The 19,171-nt window shown below is 36.9% G+C and overlaps 1 protein-coding gene across 1 annotated transcript in view; it reads right to left on the reverse strand.

The window, feature by feature from the left end:
- CCDC73 (coiled-coil domain containing 73) overlaps positions 1-19,171 on the reverse strand; it is a 152,768-nt gene that overhangs the window by 27,723 nt on the left and 105,874 nt on the right. The window contains exons 10-12 of the mRNA XM_014863229.3: positions 11,251-11,379; positions 10,690-10,749; positions 9,197-9,301 (exon numbers count right to left, since the gene is read on the reverse strand). Coding sequence (XP_014718715.3) covers positions 9,197-9,301; positions 10,690-10,749; positions 11,251-11,379 — 294 coding nt within the window. The remainder of the gene's footprint in view (positions 1-9,196; positions 9,302-10,689; positions 10,750-11,250; positions 11,380-19,171) is intronic.

Below are 19,171 nucleotides of genomic sequence, written 5' to 3' on the forward strand. Positions count from 1 at the left end.
TATCAATATGCAAAAAAAATAATTACGCAAAATTATGGAAACATCTAATAAAATGTACTTTACAATTTCAACATGATTCTCCTCTATCTCATAAAGAGCTATGCACTATTGAAAGGACTCAATGAACACCTATTTTGATTGTCTCTACTTCAGAATGAAGTAAATATTTTTACAGAAGTCGTGTTTTCTTCTTAATTTATAGGTACATATAATAATAGGGCATTCTGAATATTTACAATGGTGTATATTTAATAGATGCTTACTACTTGAACATTCTAGCAAATATTTTACAGTATCTCTTTATATTGATAACAGTGTATTTTGGGAGATAAACAAATCAAAGTTTAGAGGAGACATGGAAGAATATGCCATGGTCTCTATTCTGGTAATAAATGACCAAGAGCATTACGTTCTAAAACTGTGTATTAAGTATGTCAATCATTTCCTGTCCCTGTCCATATCCCCATCTAAGAGAAACTGCCTACATCAGGTATTCTCTCAGTTTCTGTTTTTTGGAGACATTTCATCCTTCCATTACAATTTGGACCTATTGCTCTTTCCATTTGCAACACGGCTAAGGTTCTCTCTGAGGACTTCTTGTCTCTTCTGGGTGGATCTCCTGTTTCCTAGACATCACGGTTCCCTCTTTCCTATTTTATCCCCCTGTCTTGGTAAAGCAAACTTTCTATTACTTCTTGATAAAGGAGGCATGGATAGTACTGTTTTTTGAGACCCTGCATGTCAAAATATCTTTATTCTACCAATACTTAACAATTTGTTTGGGTGAACACAGTACACGTCTGCTTTGGAAATCTATTTCTCCCCAAGCTCTAAAAGTGTACTTCTATTATCTTCTACCTTCCAGTGTTGCCAGTGAGAAGTCTGAGCCATTACACTGCCATTCTTAATTCTCTGTATATGACCTACTTTTTTTTTTCCCACAGAGAGTTTTAGAATCTTCTCTTTGAGTGTAGTATGAATTTCACAGTGATATGCATTGGTGTTGGGCACAACAAACTCAAATCCTTCAGTTCTAGGCTACCATCTTGTATTATTTCTTTGGTCATTTCCTCCTTCCATTTTCTCTGTTCACTCTGAAACTTATCAGACCTCTTGGACTGACTCCTCAGTTTCTCCCTCTCTTGTTTTCCATCTTCTTGTCTTTTGGTTCTGCTTCCTGGAAGACTATCTTCCAACCTTTCCATTGTATTTTTATGTCTGATAGTATATTCATTTTAAGGGTTCTCTTTTATTTTATGAAGATTTCCTTTTTTTTATAGATTCCTAATTCTTGATTTGGGGATTAATACATATGTTTCTATTAACTGAGTATATTTTCTTAGTTTCTCCAAGTTTTTTTCATTACCCTGTTTGTTTTGTCAGTTTTTCATGTTGGAGACTTTCAAATGTCTAATGATCTTTAACCGCCTATTCATATTTAAGAATAAGGTTGAAAGTTTTGTCAGATGGTGAACTTCGCTGTAGGTTGACCTGGCTGAGCTATTTCACCAGGAAAGTTTAACTGTAGCAGCTATAGGCTTTTCTCTTGAGCAGGTTAGTTCCTCCAGAAAGGAATCTTCCATTATCCTGCCTGGAAGTTATAAAATTAGCTGCCCTCTAAATGGGAAAACTGGGCTGGGAGGTCTCAGAATTCTGTACACTTTCCACTTGTTTTCAATAGAATACTCTCACCAATGTACTGGCAAAAAAAAAAAAAAACAAAAACGCCTGATTTGCAGCATTTGCGAATTTCATTAGTGTTAAATAGTCCCACTAGGGTCAATTTTAAGCTACCACTGGTTTAACAACCACCTCACAAAATGACAACAGCCCTAATAAGCAGCTCGGCCTGGTACAAGCTGTCTCCAACAAACCACTGGATCGCCCCAACCTCAGCGGTCACTCAAACTCTCCAACGTAAACTCCCAAGCTTCTGCCTGTAGGAGACAGCCAGTGCCTATTTGTGCAGGGTAGGGAAGAGAATCTGGAGGGGCAATAGGTTCTTATATAGATCTTCTAGTTTTTGTTTTGTTGGGGGTTTTTTTTGTGAGGAAAATTGGCCCTGAGCTAACATCTGTGCCAATCTTCCTCTATTTTATATGTAGGATGCCACCACAGCATGGCTTGATGAGTGGTACGTAGGTCCATGCCTAGGATCTGAACCTGCGAACCCCTGGCCATCAAAGTGGAGTGTGCAAACTTAACCAGTGCACCACCAGGCATGCCCTAGACCTTCTAGATTTTGGCTTCAGTTGTGCACCCTAGTTGTAGAGGCACATGCCACTTGCAATTCCTGACCATTTCTGCATCTTTGACTTGTGTTTCTACTTTCTCTCATTTTCCAAGTAAATTTCTAATTTTGCATCTTATTCCTACTTTAAAAACTTTATTTTTATTGTTTCCTCTCCCTATTTCCTTGTCCTTGTAGATTTATGAATGTTATTTTACTGCAGTTTGAGAAGGAAATAGAAGTGAATGTGTGGGGGCTGGCCCGGTGGTGCAGCAGTTAAGTTCACACGTTCTGCTTCGGCAGCCCGGGGTTTGCTGGTTCAGATCCCGGGTGCGGACATGGCACCTCTTGCAAGCTATGCTGTGGCAGGCGTCCCACATGTAAAGTAGAGGAAGATGGGCACGGATGTTAGCTCAGGGCCAGTCTTCCTCAACAAAAAGAGGAGATTGTCAGCAGTTAGCTCAGGGCTAATCTTCCTCAAAAAAAAAAAAAAAAAAAAAGGGAATGTGTGGCTTCAACTCAACATATAACCAGAAGCCCTGACCTGGCAATATCTGAACTTGCAAAAAGTCTGAATTTATTCATTGTTAATCAATCATTCATTCATTTAATAAAATTTAATGAGCTCCTGCTATGTGCCAGATACTCTTTGAGGCTCTTATTTGGCATTATTTGCATCTGGATTAACAAATCTGAAACCCATCTCTGAAAAATGGATATTGTGGAAAGTCAAAATAAAACTATCTGTTAATGCTTTAATATACCAAAAACTAAGTAAATTATCCTGGTTAATACTATGTTAATACTATGACTATAAAAGCACACTAAGTAAATTATTCTTGTTAACACTATGACTGCAGCTGCATACTATACTTATATGTGGACTAAACCATAATTAAATCATAGTAGAAAATATTCTCTATCATGAGAATTTAGGTCTCTATGCTCCACATTGTACTATTATTAAAAAAATAAGATAGGGCTGACCCAGTGGCTTAGTGGTTAAGTTCGCATGCTCTGCTTCAGTGGCCCGGAGTTTGCCAGTTTGGATCCTGGGTGTGGACCAGACCTTGTCAAGCCATGCTGTGGCAGGCATCCTACATATAAAATAGAGGGATGGGCACAGATGTTAGCTCAGGGCCAATCTTCCTCAGCAAAAAGAGGAGGATTGGTGGGAGATGTTAGCTCAGGGCCAATCTTCCTCAAAAACAAAAAAAAAAAGATAGATGACAGCATGATTGCAGAACACTGAAAAACAGTAGACCCCTAGGAAGAGTAATGACCCCTTTTAGTACAGGTGGAATGAGAATGCTCCTCAAGAGAACACTGGAGATATCTATGCAGCATAATCCTCAGCAACAGTTCAACATTAATATTTTGTTACACTATATATCAGTGGTTCTCCAACACCAGTCTGCAAACAAGTATTGATCCATGACAAAACTTCACTAGTCCATGGCAAAAAAAAAGTCAATATAAGGTCATCAAATGTCTTTTCTTGTAAAAGACTGTCCATTATCCTGAGATTATATCCTTAATGTACTTTTGGAGTCAAAATGTTCTCTTTTATAAAATAAAAGTGATGATAGATAGTACTATTTATTTTTTAATGTCCTTACTTGTCAAAATAAAAATCTGACACTTCTATCCTGTTTGTGCCAATACTTGGTTTGAAATTTTACTATATGAAATCTAGTTTCTCTATGAACTGTCAAGGTAATAATGGTGCTAAAGAAAGAGGCAATTGGATTATCTAAGATATTGGCAGTTATAGTTAAAAGATCCTGGAACCACAGTTAAGTCATTGTTAACTCAAAGAAACACAGGACTATATATATCTATGACTACCATAGGCCCTATAGAATATTCAATGATACATAAATATTGGATTTAGAGCTTATGAAGGGCAGTTTAAAAGTTGTGGTCTTCATATAACTGATCTAACAAAAGTAGGAGCTCTCATAGATCTAGGAAAAATACATTAACAACGTAATGTTGTAGAAATAGTGCTGGAGCAGAATCAGAACCAAGACTTAACCATGGTCTTCCCACTAATGATGAAGCCTTGAACTACATCACTTACACTTGCTGGATATCTATTTCAGCATGAAATGAAATGGCTGGATTGGCTAATCTCTAATATTTTGTTCAGTCTAAAAATCTATGTTTCAACTCCTTTAAATGGATTAGGAGACAGTCCTGCTAACTGCAACTCATAAAGAACTTGGGTAAATGATGTGTTTCTTGGGAGAAAGTTCAACACACTGTATTAGAGAAATAGTCCCAGTTATCCATCTATAAAGTGGGTAGAGGAGGTGGAGGGATACTTGCTTATAATTGGACTTTCAAAGAAATTTTTTTACTAGCCTTTTATTGGAGTTAAGAAGAAGGAGAAGTTTGACTCTAGCACACTTCTTCCCTCTCCCTCTTCTAGGTCTAACTCCTACAGTATTGGGGGCAGGCAAGAGAAATAAGAAATGCAAAACTCTCTTTACATGACTAGTCATAGAACATCAATGGTAAGGAGATAAAATTGCATTGTTCAGGTTAAGTGTGGTTCCATTCAATGATGATGGACTCAGCATAATTTGTGAGGACCAGTGCAAAATGAAAAAAGGAAGGGAAAAAAGCACTATTAAAGATACTAAAATATAAAACTTTTTCCTTTCTTCATGATCCCTCTCTCCCTGTCTCTTTCTCTCTCTCTCTCCCTGTCAACCTATCATAATGCTTTTTATTTTCTATTTAACGTCATGGTCCCTTGGGCAGAGGGATACTCACAGGGCAAATGCAAGTCTTCACAGATGCCTAATGGCCTAGCCACATGACTCAGCACAACAAGATCCACTAGCTACTGGGTTCTACCTCCTGGACCCATGTACTATGTCCTGGCTGGGGGTGGGGAAGTTAATCTCCCTGTCCCACAGGCCCTCTGCCCCAACCCATGGCAAATGAGTAACCCCCAAGGGATTGCAACTGCTGGGCAGGGATATACCTCAGTATCTGGACTTGGGACTCGCTCCCTGCCAAGACACCTACCTAACATGCCGAGGCACTGCCAACCTGGACAGAAGATGCTATGATGCACATGCACTCGACCCAGACCTTCCCTGCTACATCTAGCCCTCCACCAGAGGTAAAGGGCAAGAGCAGAACAAAGGCCTTTCTCTATCAGTGTGACCCAGTCAACCCACAGCAGTGGTGAGACAGGAGCAGGAAGGAGGAGGCCAGGCAGGGCCAAGGGCACCAAAGGGTGGAAGAGCCAGCAGCCAAGAACTGGTCCTGGGAGACAGTGGGAGACAGTGGGAGACAGGAGAATGTCTGAGCCGAGGCTCCAAGCCCCCAGTGCATGCTCCATTTTCCCAACAGACTTAATTTACAAAACATACATTCAAAGTTAAAAATTAGGGGCCAGCCTGGTGGCACAGTGGTTAAGTTCGCACGTTCCACTTCGGTGGCCCGGGGTTTACCGGTTTGGATCCCGGGTGCGGACATGGCACTGCTTGGCAAGCCATGCTGTGATAGGCGTCCCACATTTAAAGTGGAGGAAGATGGGACGGATGTTAGCACAGGGCCAGTCTTCCTCAGCAAAAAGAGGAGGATTGGCAGCAGATGTTAGCTCAGGGCTAATCTTCCTCAAAAAAAAATTAATAAAAATTTTAACACAGTGACCACAGAATATTAAACCTGAAGCATGAGGCTCTTCTGAGTATGGGTCCCTCTGCAACTGTACATTTACATACCAATGAGGCGGGTCCTGGCCTCTGCTGATGGTGGTTTTACATGAGAGGTAATCCTAGTTTTCTTGGGAAATGTTCAGCTTCACCCTTTATTACCAAGAATCCCTTGAGAGGGGCACAAATATGTTCCACTGGCCACCCCAGGAGAACATGTCCCCAGCTCCTTCTCTTGAGATGGACATCCCATCACTCAGCCTAGTGACACACAGGGCAATTCCTGCCCTTCTGCTAACCTCCATGTTCCTTCATGTGCAGCCAAGGAACCTCCAGGTTCTCCCTTTTGCACCCTTCCAGGGCCATATACTATTGGAACAAGCATAACACACTTCAAGCCCCATTGGCACAGATTACTCCAAAAACTTTCCTCCTTGAAATTTCTAGACCAGAACTGGGCATCAATTTATATGTTCTTGGTACACTTTCAAACTTCAAGAAATACAAGCCAAGTTCTTCCACATGAACTTGTCACATTCTACTCTACTGGTAACTCCAGAGTGGACTTCAGGTTTCCACAATATTTCAAGCATCCATCTGAGGAACAAGATGGCAGTCTGCCCTTCTTATACACCCATCTATCCAAGTGATTTTCCTGTAGACCCTTTCACTTAGCTTCATGAGGGGAAATACACCCCCTCCACTATGGATCTAAGAGAAAAAGCCTCTTATTGAACCTTCAACTCACAAAACAGCCATAATTTCTTCCCCTCCCCAGCCACTTTCTTATATACACTGGAAAGAAGATGATAGCACAATTGTTGTGGTAATAGGACCAGTTCAATCATGTTCCTGTGAAGAGAGATCTGCCCCCAATTTCTGGGAGTCACTGACCACTCTCTTAGAATATGGTGACACTTGTCACCTTTTATTTTCAGTTTTGGATCTTGGCTACAATTCTAAGACAAAGAAAAGAAAAATCCCATTCAATCTGTTACAAAATTAAATCAAATACTTGATAAAATTGACATTTAACTAGTGACTTAAATGTTTTTTAAAAAATCATACTCAATGGACAAAAACTGAAAGCCATCCCACTGAGGACAGGAACAAGACAAGGGTGCCCACTTTCTCCACTCCTATTCAACATAGTACTGGAGGTGCTGGCCAGAGCAATTCGGCAGGAAAAAGAAATAAAAGGAATTCAAATAGGTAACGAAGAAGTAAAACTCTCGTTGTTTGCAGACGACATGATCTTATATATAGAAAACCCCAAAGAATCCACAGAAAAACTATTAGAAATAATCAACAACTACAGCAAAGTAGCAGGGTATAAAATTAACGTGCATAAATCAGTAGCATTTCTATACATTAACAATGAACTAACAGAAAAAGAACTCAAGAACTCAATCCCATTCACAATCGCAACGAAAAGAATAAAATACCTTGGGATAAACTTAACCAAGGAAGTGAAGGATCTATACAATGAAAACTACAAGACTTTCTTGAAAGAAATTGACGATGACATAAAGAGATGGAAAGACATTCCTTGCACATGGATTGGAAGAATAAACATAGTTAAAATGTCCATACTACCTAAAGCAATATACAGATTCAATGCTATCCCAATCAGAATCCCAAGAACATTCTTCACAGAAATTGAACAAAGAATCCTAAAATTCATATGGGGCAACAAAAGACCGCAAATTGCTAAAGCAATCCTGAGCAAGAAAAACAAAGCCGGCGGAATCACAATCCCCGATTTCAAAACATACTACAAAGCTACAGTGATCAAAACAGCATGGTACTGGTACAAAAACAGGTCCACAGATCAATGGAACAGAATTGAAAGCCCAGAGATAAAACCACACATCTATGGACAGCTAATCTTCGATAAAGGAGCAGAGGGCCTACAATGGAGAAAAGAAAGTCTCTTCAACAAATGGTGCTGGGAAAACTGGACAGCCACATGCAAAAGATTGAAAATTGACCAGTCTTTTTCACCACACACCAAAATAAACTCAAAATGGATCAAAGACCTAAAGATTAGGCCTGAGACAATAAGTCTTTTGGAAGAAAATATAGGCAGTACACTCTTTGACATCAGTTTCAAAAGAATCTTTTCGGACACTGTAACTCCTCAGTTGAGGGAAACAATAGAAAGAATAAACAAATGGGACTTCATCAGACTAAAGAGCTTCTTCAAGGCAAGGGAAAACAGGATTGAAACAAAAAAACAGCTCACTAATTGGGAAAAAATATTTACAAGCCACTTATCCGACAAAGGGTTAATCTCCATAATATACAAAGAACTCACACTGCTTAACAACAAAAAAACAAACAACCCGATCAAAAATTGGGCAGGGGACATGAACAGACATTTCTCAAAAGAAGATATGAATATGGCCAATAGACACATGAAAAGATGTTCATCATCGCTAATCATCAGGGAAATGCAAATCAAAACTACACTAAGATATCACCTTACACCCGTTAGATTGGCAAAAACATCCAAAACCAAGAGTGACAAATGTTGGAGAGGTTGTGGAGAAAAAGGAACCCTCATACACTGTTGGTGGGAATGCAAACTGGTACAGCCACTATGGAAAACAGTATGGAGACTTCTCAAAAAGTTAAAAATAGAAATACCCTATGACCCAGCCATCCCATTACTGGGTATCTATCCTAAGAACCTGATATCAGAAATCTCAAGAGTCCGTTGCACCCCTATGTTCATCGCAGCATTATTTACAATAGCTAAGACGTGGAACCAGCCTACATGCCCAGAAACTGATGATTGGATAAAGAAGATGTGGTATATATACACGATGGAATACTACTCAGCCATAAAAAAAGACAAAATTGGCCCATTCACAACAACGTGGATGGACCTCGAGGGTATTATGTTAAGCGAAATAAGCCAGTCAGAGAAAGACGAACTCTATATGACTCCACTCATAGGTGGAAATTAGTAGATTGATAAGGAGATCTGATCGGTGGTTACCAGGGAAAAGGGGGGGTGGGGGGAGGGCACAGAGGGGGAAGTGGTGTACCCACAACATGACTAACAAAAATGTACAACTGAAATCTCACAAGGTTGTAATCTATCATAACATTAATAAAAAAAAAAATTGCTCATTACTTTGGACATTTATACCAAGTTGATGAAGGAAGCCATTATTTTACCCCTAAAATCCAAAATGACCTCAGATAAAGTTGGACAGATGCATGCAGCTAAACAGGTGAAGCTCATTAGATGAAAATATTTAAAACATATATATATATATATAACCTGAGTATTTTCCTTTAGCACCTTCAATTCTGCTTCCATTTCAGTATTAGCTTGAGTCTGTTGCTGAAGTAATTGTTGCATATTTTGGTAAGAAACGATGATATCCTTTAAAAAAATATAAATATATATATTGATTGAAAAAGTTTTAAGATAGTAGATATGTTTCTAAACTCATTCTTAAAATACATTTTCTAGTTTCTTAACTTCTTATCTTTATAGTTTAATTTCAATGCTATAACAAACAATATACTGAACTAAATTAATGACACATTTTACTAATTTAATATCTAGAATAATTTATATTACATGATTTCTTACACAGTACTATTTTCAAGAGTTCCTCAAATAACAAACTTTTTTGAAATGGACCATAAGTTCTGAGACACTACTGAAAAAGGTGAAGAATTCAAAACTAAAACGTTTGTTGGCTTGCTCTCCAAATAGTAAATATATCACTACTAAAACGTCATATTGCTAATGGGCTAGGATGTTATGGCATGCATTCAGAATCAAATGGAGGAAAAAACAGAGGAGGAAAAAAGAAACAGGAGAAGTTTTCTTTCTCACACTTTTTTTTTAAAAATAGAAGAATTATAAATGTCAAATAGATTTAAATAAGAGTATAATATCCTGTAAATGCATGCTCTAAGCATACAGACATTTCAATAATTATCTGCTAGGGTAACACTGGTCTAAATCATCAAGGAAAAGGCTGATTTATTTTAACTCATTCTATTTATTTAAAATACACACACACACACACACACACACACACACATATATATTTGGCTGAGGAAGATTCACTGAGCTAACATCCATGCCAATCTTCCTCTATTTTGTATGTGGGTCACTGCCACAGCATGGCTGCCAACAAGTTGTGTAGGTCTGCACCCAGGAACTGAACCCAGGCTGCTGAAGCAGAGCGCACCAAATTTAACCACTAGGCCACGGGGCCAGCCCCTATAAAATATTTTAATGTAACATTTTTTCCAGCTTTTGAGATATAATTGACATATATCATTGTGTAAGCTTAGGTGTGTAACATGATGATTTGATATGTGTATATATTGCCAAATGATCACAACACAATAAGGTTAACATCTCTATCACCTCACATAATTACCAATTTTTTTGTGTGTGGTGAGAACACTTAAGATTTACTCTCTTAGCAACTTTCAAGTATATATAACACAGTATTGTTAACTAAAGTCACCATGTGTACATTAAGTCCCCAGAACTTACTCATCTTATAACTAGAAGTGTGTACCCTTTGACCAACATTTCCCCATTTCTTCTCTCATTTGTTTTTTAATGGGAGTATATGTGAGACCTGGTTAAAAAGGTACACATGTATTCATTCAATATGCACCAACTGAGTACTTACTATGTGCTAGGAACTGACCTAGGCATGATTCCATTTGTTACTTATTTCCCACATTGTATCTGCTTTTTAAAATATTTACTAGCTTCCAAAATATCTTATGATTGCTTGCCTGTTTTTCTTCTTGAATATGGATAATCTCTTCATTAATCTTCTTATTTAATTCCAATTCCTTAAAAAATTTGAATAATTTTAAAGTTATGATACAAAATTTGGCGAGTTCTACATTCAATTCAGTGCTCAACAAATTTGGAAGTGTCATGACCTATTATTACTCCAGAGTGCCAACACTGTTTGCTGTTGAAGTGGTGACTCTAGTGAACTGAATATGTATTAGATACCCAATACAGGCTGGTACAAACTTATAAATGTTAATATTAAAAACTATAGAATTTCTCATCTCCAAAAACTTTTCTGGAGACACCACTGTACCAGAAGATTACCTGATACCATATTAAAGTGGAAATAAAATAGTTATAGCCAAATTTTACTGTCCTAAAGTCATGTTGATAATGGCAAAAATTATCTAATAATTAAAAAAAAGATTCATAATACCTTTTTTTACTATGTATATTAACTTTACGAAGAAGGAACATTTTTGTATTATAATCTGGAGCTTCAAAGTTTTACAAAAATATTAATTTTATACACATGAATATGTTTAATTAAATACCATGTTGAATCTTTCTTGAAGTTCTTGAAATTTCTGTTCTCTAATTGTTAAATTGATGTTTTCTTCTCCCATCTTATGTTGACACGCGATCTTGGACTTTATCAAGTCTGAGGTTACTTTTTTTAGCTCCTTAACATAGGAAAAACATCAAACAGAAAATTCAGCATACATATTTCATCAAAGCAATGTATTTTTCTGACATTTTTAAAGTCCATTTTTAAACCTATGATTATAATTTACTACATTTCATATATCAAGATAATACTACTGGTCCATCAAGGTCTATTTCCCCTAGTTCCCTTGCAAGATAAATAGCCAAGGTGGGAATGCTATTTGTGGCTATGGAATAGCAAGGACAATGATATAAGGATAAAATGCATGATCTTTGCTCTTAAAAAGAGTGCACTAACTAAATGAACTAAACAACCAGAAGTAGGGAGTATTCATTCGTTACTTATTCAACAAAAATCTTCCCAGATGAAATGATAATAAAAAGATTATCAATTCCCAAGTTCATCAGCATCTAATAAGAAAAATTTAGGGGCTGGTCCCGTGGCGCAGCAGTTAAGTACACACGTTCCGCTTCTCGGCAGCCCGGGGTTCGCCAGTTTGGATCCCGGGTGCAGACATGGCACTGCTTGGCATGCCATGCTGTGGTAGGCATCCCACATATAAAGGAGAGGAAGATGGGCACGGATGTTAGCTCAGGGCCAGGCTTCCTCAGCAGAAAAGAGGAGGACTGTCAGTAGTTAGCTCAGGGCTAATCTTCCTCAAAAAAAAAAAAAGAAAAAGAAAAAGAAATTTATGTATGAAATAATTACATTATGTATGAGTGCTATATTACAGTAATGTATAGCAGCATAAAGAAGGAAACTGGCTGAGGGTATCAAAAAGGCATTACATGGAAAAATGGTATCTGAACTGAGTCTTTACAGATAAATTTGCAAAGAGGACCAAAAAGAGTAGACATTCCAAGCAAAAAGATTCTATGTGCACAAAGGGACAGAAACATGAAAGAGCATGGTATTTTTCAGGGAAACAGAACTAACACGATATGGCTGGAGCTAATATGCTATGGATAAGGGGGAGGAGTAGAATATTGGTAGTTTTAGCTAGAAATCTGGCAGGATTCAAATACTGAAAGAGATCTGTAGGCCAAACTAAAGAGTTTTAATTTTATCCTATAGGTGATGAGGAATTAACCATCGAAGGATTTTGAGTAGGAGAATGACATAATATATTTTCTACGATGGACAATATTCTGATACTGACTGTTAAGAAAGCCGAAAAGCACAAATTATTAGGCCTGAGCCTATTGTAACTATTCTCAAAAAAAAGTCCTTCATTCATATTTTTTAAAATTGTAAAAGGTTACACCTGATGAATTCCCCCAAGTGAAGTTTCAATGTACCAGTGATGGTTCACTTTCACAGGCAGCAAGATAGTTTCCTTCGAAAGGAGAGTTGTATGAATTTTTGGGGGGTGGAGGGGAGGAGGAGAAGGGATGCAGAGAATGAAAAATCAATCCAAGGTGTGCTCTGCTGATCCTGAAGTTAAAATAAGTCATTAAAGGAGATGACTTACAGGTAGTTGAAAATAGGGAACCAGAGATAAAGAGAAATGTGAGGCTGGAAATAAACATATGAAATGAAGTGAATGAATGAATGAATGTAGGAGTATAAGCCAACTGAAAGAAAGAATATGGGGGCCAGCCCCATGGCCAGGTGGTTAAGTTCTTGCACTCCACTTTGGTGGCCCAGGGTTTCACCGGTTCAGATCCTGGGTGCAGACATGGCACTGCTCATCAGGCCATGCTGAGGTGGCGTCCCACATAGCACAACCAGAGGTACTCACAACTAGAATATACAACTATGTACTGGGGGGCTTTGGGAAGAAGAAGAAGAAAAGAAGACTGGCCACAGATGTTAGCTCAGGTGCCAATCTTTGGAAAAAAAAAAAAAGAATATAAAAAAAGAAAAACTGAGACCTCAGGACAGAGCTTTGGAGGAATGGAAGAAAAAGGAAGACAATCAGGGAGCCAGAGGAATTTATTTGTACCAAAAGACCTTTAGAAACTGAACTATCACATAGAACTAGAGATGTGCAGACTCAATGCATATAAGAAGCTGGCAGTGCAAGAGTATGAATAGTTATTCCCTTTTAATAAATATATGCTTTCTAATGGGGATGAAGGAGAGAAGAAACTTATGTGGATAAATTGCTTATGCTGCTACTATATTAGTAGAATGGTTAAGATCACAGGTTCTGGAGCCAAATTTGTCTAGATTCCAATCCTAGCTCTATTTTTCTTGTTGTGTAACTTTAGGTTACTTACTTAACTTGATTCTGCCTCAAGTTCCTCATCTGTAAAATGGGGATATAATTTTTAAAAAATGAACACAGTGCCTGGAATGTAGTATTCCACCCAGTAAGTACTGTGGATCATCTATTATATGCTAGGCACTGTTATCTATTATTGCTACTATGGTGAATCCAAAGGAATTCTATGATTATTTTCTCTACTTTTAAAATAAAGTAGTCTGAATGCTTAATAGTGCTGTGAATAATTGTTCTTTTCTTTATTTAAAGAATTAAGACTCTTCTTTCATAGCTGACAACAGTAAGGGTTCTCCTATAGGAAAGGCACCATGATTCATACTCATCCCAAAGCACATTAATACATTCAGGGATCTAAGAGGAACTAAAGATGAGAATGAACATAAGAAGAAAAGAGTGATGACCATGATATGAAAAAAGAATGTGACTTATCTTTACCTAAAATAAAATTTGATGAATTCATAAGTTGATTTATTCAAGATAAAGTAGACGGCAATAAAAATATTTGATGAGAGAAGTCAATATCAGCCAAACAGACTATTGTTAATGACACAATAGTTGACAGCGAATTTGCAAGATTGCATAGAAAGTGATAGCCATTAAGTATAGTGCTGAGGGTTTAATCGCTCACTGAACCAACTGGCTTCAAGGTGACAACTGCAGCCCTGTAGACCACCATGTTACAGACAGATGCTCCTGGTTTAAATGTGAACAGAACAGTGCAATTTCCTTACTGATAATGGAAAAATAAAGCTTAGTAGACGGTGAGTCACTGGCATTTAAAAGAAGAGCATATTTTTTGGCTAGAAAATAATCTTGACTATTATAATCAAAAGCCCTAAGCCTGTGAGCCTAAAATAGGTTAATTCTGCATTATAAGTGCAGATCAAAGAATCCACTAGAAAACAATTACAAAAATAAGACAGTATAATAAGACATTACTCTAGTTCATAAGCCAGATGGTCTCTGATTTAACAAATTTATTGAACAAAAGAATTTATTGATCATATTATTTCTACCTTGGATAAATATTTGAAAACATGGGATTATAGTTAAATTGACCATGGATACTGAAGGATATAAAAATAAATCTAGTCATTTCAGCAATTAATTTAACATCTTAAAAACTTAAGAGATTAATTCAAAGGAAAAATGTCTGTTAGAGGATCTCAAAAGTTTTATCTCAACTCAGATTTACAGCATGTTTGACTGGTATTTATATTGTTACTCAGTATTTAGTCAAACGTCATCTGAGTAATAAAAATAAATCTTTTATGCTCAACTGATTCTATTTTTTTAAAAAGAGACCAATGATATTGGGTTTAAAATAATGTACATCTTTCTTTACACACTGGTGTTCCTAAAAAACTTGCCTTCAAGCTGTGTTTTTTGTAGACTAAAATAGTTTTTAAAAGAAAACTTGCAACAAGTTTTTTAATTTTTAATTTTTTTATATTGAATTTTCCTAAAGCAAGAGACAGCAGTATGAAATAAATAAACATTCAAACAACTTAGAAAGTAAATTATTAGATGGCTTGTTTCATATTAGTGATCTGCTCTAGGTTTACTCGTAAGACACAATGTCCTATTGATAAAAGTACAGTTAAAGTGAGGTATAAGGCTAAAATTTATATTCACATAAAGTGGCTTACAATTCTAATTTAAAAAGGAGGATTGGTTTTTAAAATTTTGTCTTCAGTCAAGATTACAAAGTGCAAAGACTTCTATGTCTTTCCATATTTTTCAACAACTGAAAACATGGAGCTGTTGTAATCAGCTAAATTTTATAGGAGACACTCCAAAATGCATCGATTCCTATTACAATAATTGTTATGAAACAACAGGGAAGTGGGAAGAGGGACTAGGGGTGAAAACCCAGTATATGGCTGACAAAAGTAAAAACTAATCATTTCTTATGTCTTTCTTTTCTTCTTATAAATTACTTACTTAATCTTAAGAGCATAATAAATTAAAATCAGAGACCTCCATGAAGTGATTTTCCACTGAAAATATGCTTTTGATTTAACAGCCCTTATAGCTTTTAAATATCCTGAACTTTTAGTACATTGTCTGTTTTCTAACCATTTTATTCAAAGTTGTTAGTGCAGCAAATAAACAGCACATGCTTTGATCTCATTAAATTACAACTTATAGTTCCTAGAGTCATAAATATTGTGCCCTTTTCTCCTTTACCCCTCCTTTTCTGGTATGGGGTAGTCTGTTAAATATCACTATCTCCTTGAGTGCTCTGACGTTTACTCAGACAAACAGCAGAGGTTATGAATGTTGTTCACAGATAGCATCGGGAATTCTTCATGATTGCCATAATGGTGAACCCAGCATTCAAAACTGTAATACCTGGTTTAATCTAACAACTAAGTTTGGTCTGTTTAACTTTGCTCCACAAAAAAAAGAATTTTATCTTATCACAAACCAATAACTTAACTGTTCTGGACAAAATCATAAAACAGTACAAAAGAAAAATAAAAATTATCTTGGCAAAATTAGTAATTAAAAGTTTTAGATGAATTATATAACCAATGTTACTAAATGATTAGCTTCTGAAAAAGAAAATCAAAAGAGAAAAAACTTTTTTAAAGTTAAAAATCAAGACTACATAAAAACATGCAAAATTCCAAATTATTGTACCGAGAACGTCTGAAATATTAAAAATTGGCTGTTAAAATATATTTTTAAGTTCCTATCCTTTCAACTACTCGGCCCTAGAACTCTCAAAGGTAACAAAATTCTCTCACTTTATCCTTCCATACAATATCTCTTCCAAGAACTACCTGGCAGCACAATCACTGACTGTAATGCTTTCTACAGTGACAGAGACCACCACTGCATGACATATCAGCACATTTAGGTAGCCCTGACCTAGGCTGAAAGACCTGGGAAAAAGGGGCAAGAGTGCTCATGAGCAACACTATTCCATTCATGCATAAAAAGAGACATTCTTCCCTCTTTCACATAAATCCACCCAGGGTATCTCTCCATGCAGTTACATGAGCCTCGTCTCCATCTACAGGTCAGTTTTAAACTATACACTAGAAATACAATAGTCTATTATGTTACAATAAAACATTTGTCATGGCTGGCCCGGTGGCGCAGCGGTTAAGTTCGCATGTTCTGCTTTGGCGGCCCGGGGTTTGCCAGTTTGGATCCCGGGTGCAGACATGGCACTGCTTGGCACGCCATGCTGTGGTAGGCATCCCACATATAAAGGAGAGGAAGATGGGCACGGATGTTAGCTCAGGGCCAGTCTTCCTCAGCAAAAAGAGGAGGATTGGCAGCAGATGTTAGCTCAGAGATAATCCTCCTCGAAAAAAAGAAAGAAAGAAACATTTGTCTTTATTTAATGGAAAAAATACATAATTTAGTACAGAAATGTATGAGGTATAATCTTTTCATAATAATGCAAAAACCAATTAAAATAGCATAAGAATATTTTAATACAAAACATCAAATTAATATGATTAATCACTTAAGTCATTGATAAAAATATTAAAAGAATAAATGAACCAAAGAGACATCACTGAAAACATGCTTATTCACAACTACTCAGAATTTATTTATACTTGCATTTGAAGTTTATATTGGCAAAAATGAATGGTCCTTTTAAATATTCTCTGATTTGGGACTACAGACAAATTTTTGCAAATTATTCCTTTTTGTCTTTATATTAAAAACAGTCATCTTTAATATTCTAGGATGTGACTGAAAAGAAATGTTCTCTACATATAAATTGTCCTCTTAGGTAGTTTGCTAGAAAGACACAAGACTTTAAAGGATAGGAATACATGCTAATTACCACTCATTCTAATGTTCTGCACATCTATGCTCTTACTTTTCTGATCCCTTGGATATAAAAATAAGAGTCCAGGGAATATAAAACCAATTTATTGTCAGTTATAAGACCAAAGACCTAGATATAATAGTGTTAGAAATATTAATGGTCTTTGAACTTTGGCTTAACATTTAGAAACCACTGCAATTTTTATGCCAAGTGGTCTTGCTTTCCTTGAATGATGCTAAAAGAGAAAGTAGCAAAACTTCCTGATTTCTTAAATCATGCATTAAAATATACATCATTCACCTGGCAGCACAAAATACTCCTCTTCAAAATGTAAGCCTCTGTCTCTAGATCCTTAATAAATTTCTAATTTCAGTAAAATTACTGCTAAATATAAAAACAGAGGGACTTCTGGTTTCTGCTTCAGCATGTAAGGAGCTTAGAAGTCGCCACTTCATCTGAATAACAAGTAAAAAGCCAAACAAACTGAAAATCAGCAACTCTTCTTAGATCTGTCAGAGAAATGAGGTCACCAGGCAAACTGCTGCCTCAACAACTGGAGAGATGGGCAGGTAAATACAGAGAATCATGAATTACCAGAGCAGAAACCCCCAGGAACCACTGCCAGGGCAAGAAAACCTGAACTGTAACTGATGAAATGCCAGAGGCTCAGTATGGACAACTCTGAGAATTAAAAACTCAGGGGAGACAGTCATAGGGGGGACCCCCACACTTGTGTGAATTTCACCTCCAGGTCCTCTCACAGCAAATGTCAGAGAAAAATTCCCTCCTGTTGCCAGCAGGAAGAAGAGAGGAATCATTTTGAAATAGCCAGAGCATTCTGTTCTTAAGAAGGCCTCCTCTCAGAAGAAACTATTTGACCTGAGCCTAAACTACCTAGGGGAAGGCAAATACCCAACTCCAGCCCCTCCAACCATCTTGTACCACCTAGGGTGGAGGGAATGCAAAGCACTGGTGAAGTTCACAGTCCAGCAGCACAGGCTCACCAAAAGACTGAGAGTGAATCATAGGACACCCCACATACACCTCACCACTGCATTACTAAAGGCCTATTTACTGCAGTTCCTTTCACCCAGCACATCATGACCACCTTTCAACAAAAAAATTACCAGGCATACTAAAAGGAAAAAACAGTTTGAAGAGACTGAACAAGCATCAGAACCAAAGTCAGATACAGCAGGAATATTATCAGTATAAGAATTTTTTAAAACTATGATTAATATGCTAAAGCCTATAATGAAAAAATTAGACAGAACATGTGCAAACAGATGGATAATGTAAGTAGAGAGAGGGAAATTCTAAGAAAGAGTCAAAAAGAAATGTTACAGATCACAAACACTGCAACAGAAATGAAGAATTCCTTCAATGGGCTCAAAAATACCTGGACAAGCCTGGGGAAATAATCTCTGAGCTTGAGGATATGACAACAGAAATTCCTAAACTAAAACCAAAAAAATAAGATTGAAAAAAGTGGAACAGAATATCTGTCAACTGTGGGACAGCTATACAAAGCGTACACATGCATAATGGGAATACCAGAAGGAGAAGAAAGAGAGAAAGGAAAAGAAGCAATAATTTAAGCAGTAATGACTGAGAATCTCTCCAAATTAATATCAGACACCAAACCACAGATCCAGGAAGCTCAGAGAACACCAGGAAGGATAAAGTAACCCCAAAAATTATACCTAGGCATGTCATATTCAAACTTCAGAAAATTAAAGATAAAGAAAAAATTTTCAAAGGAGCCAGAAGAAAACAAAACACCTC

Source organism: Equus asinus, chromosome 20 (assembly GCF_041296235.1).
Source record: "Equus asinus isolate D_3611 breed Donkey chromosome 20, EquAss-T2T_v2, whole genome shotgun sequence".
In the NCBI taxonomy this organism is placed as follows: domain Eukaryota; kingdom Metazoa; phylum Chordata; class Mammalia; order Perissodactyla; family Equidae; genus Equus; species Equus asinus.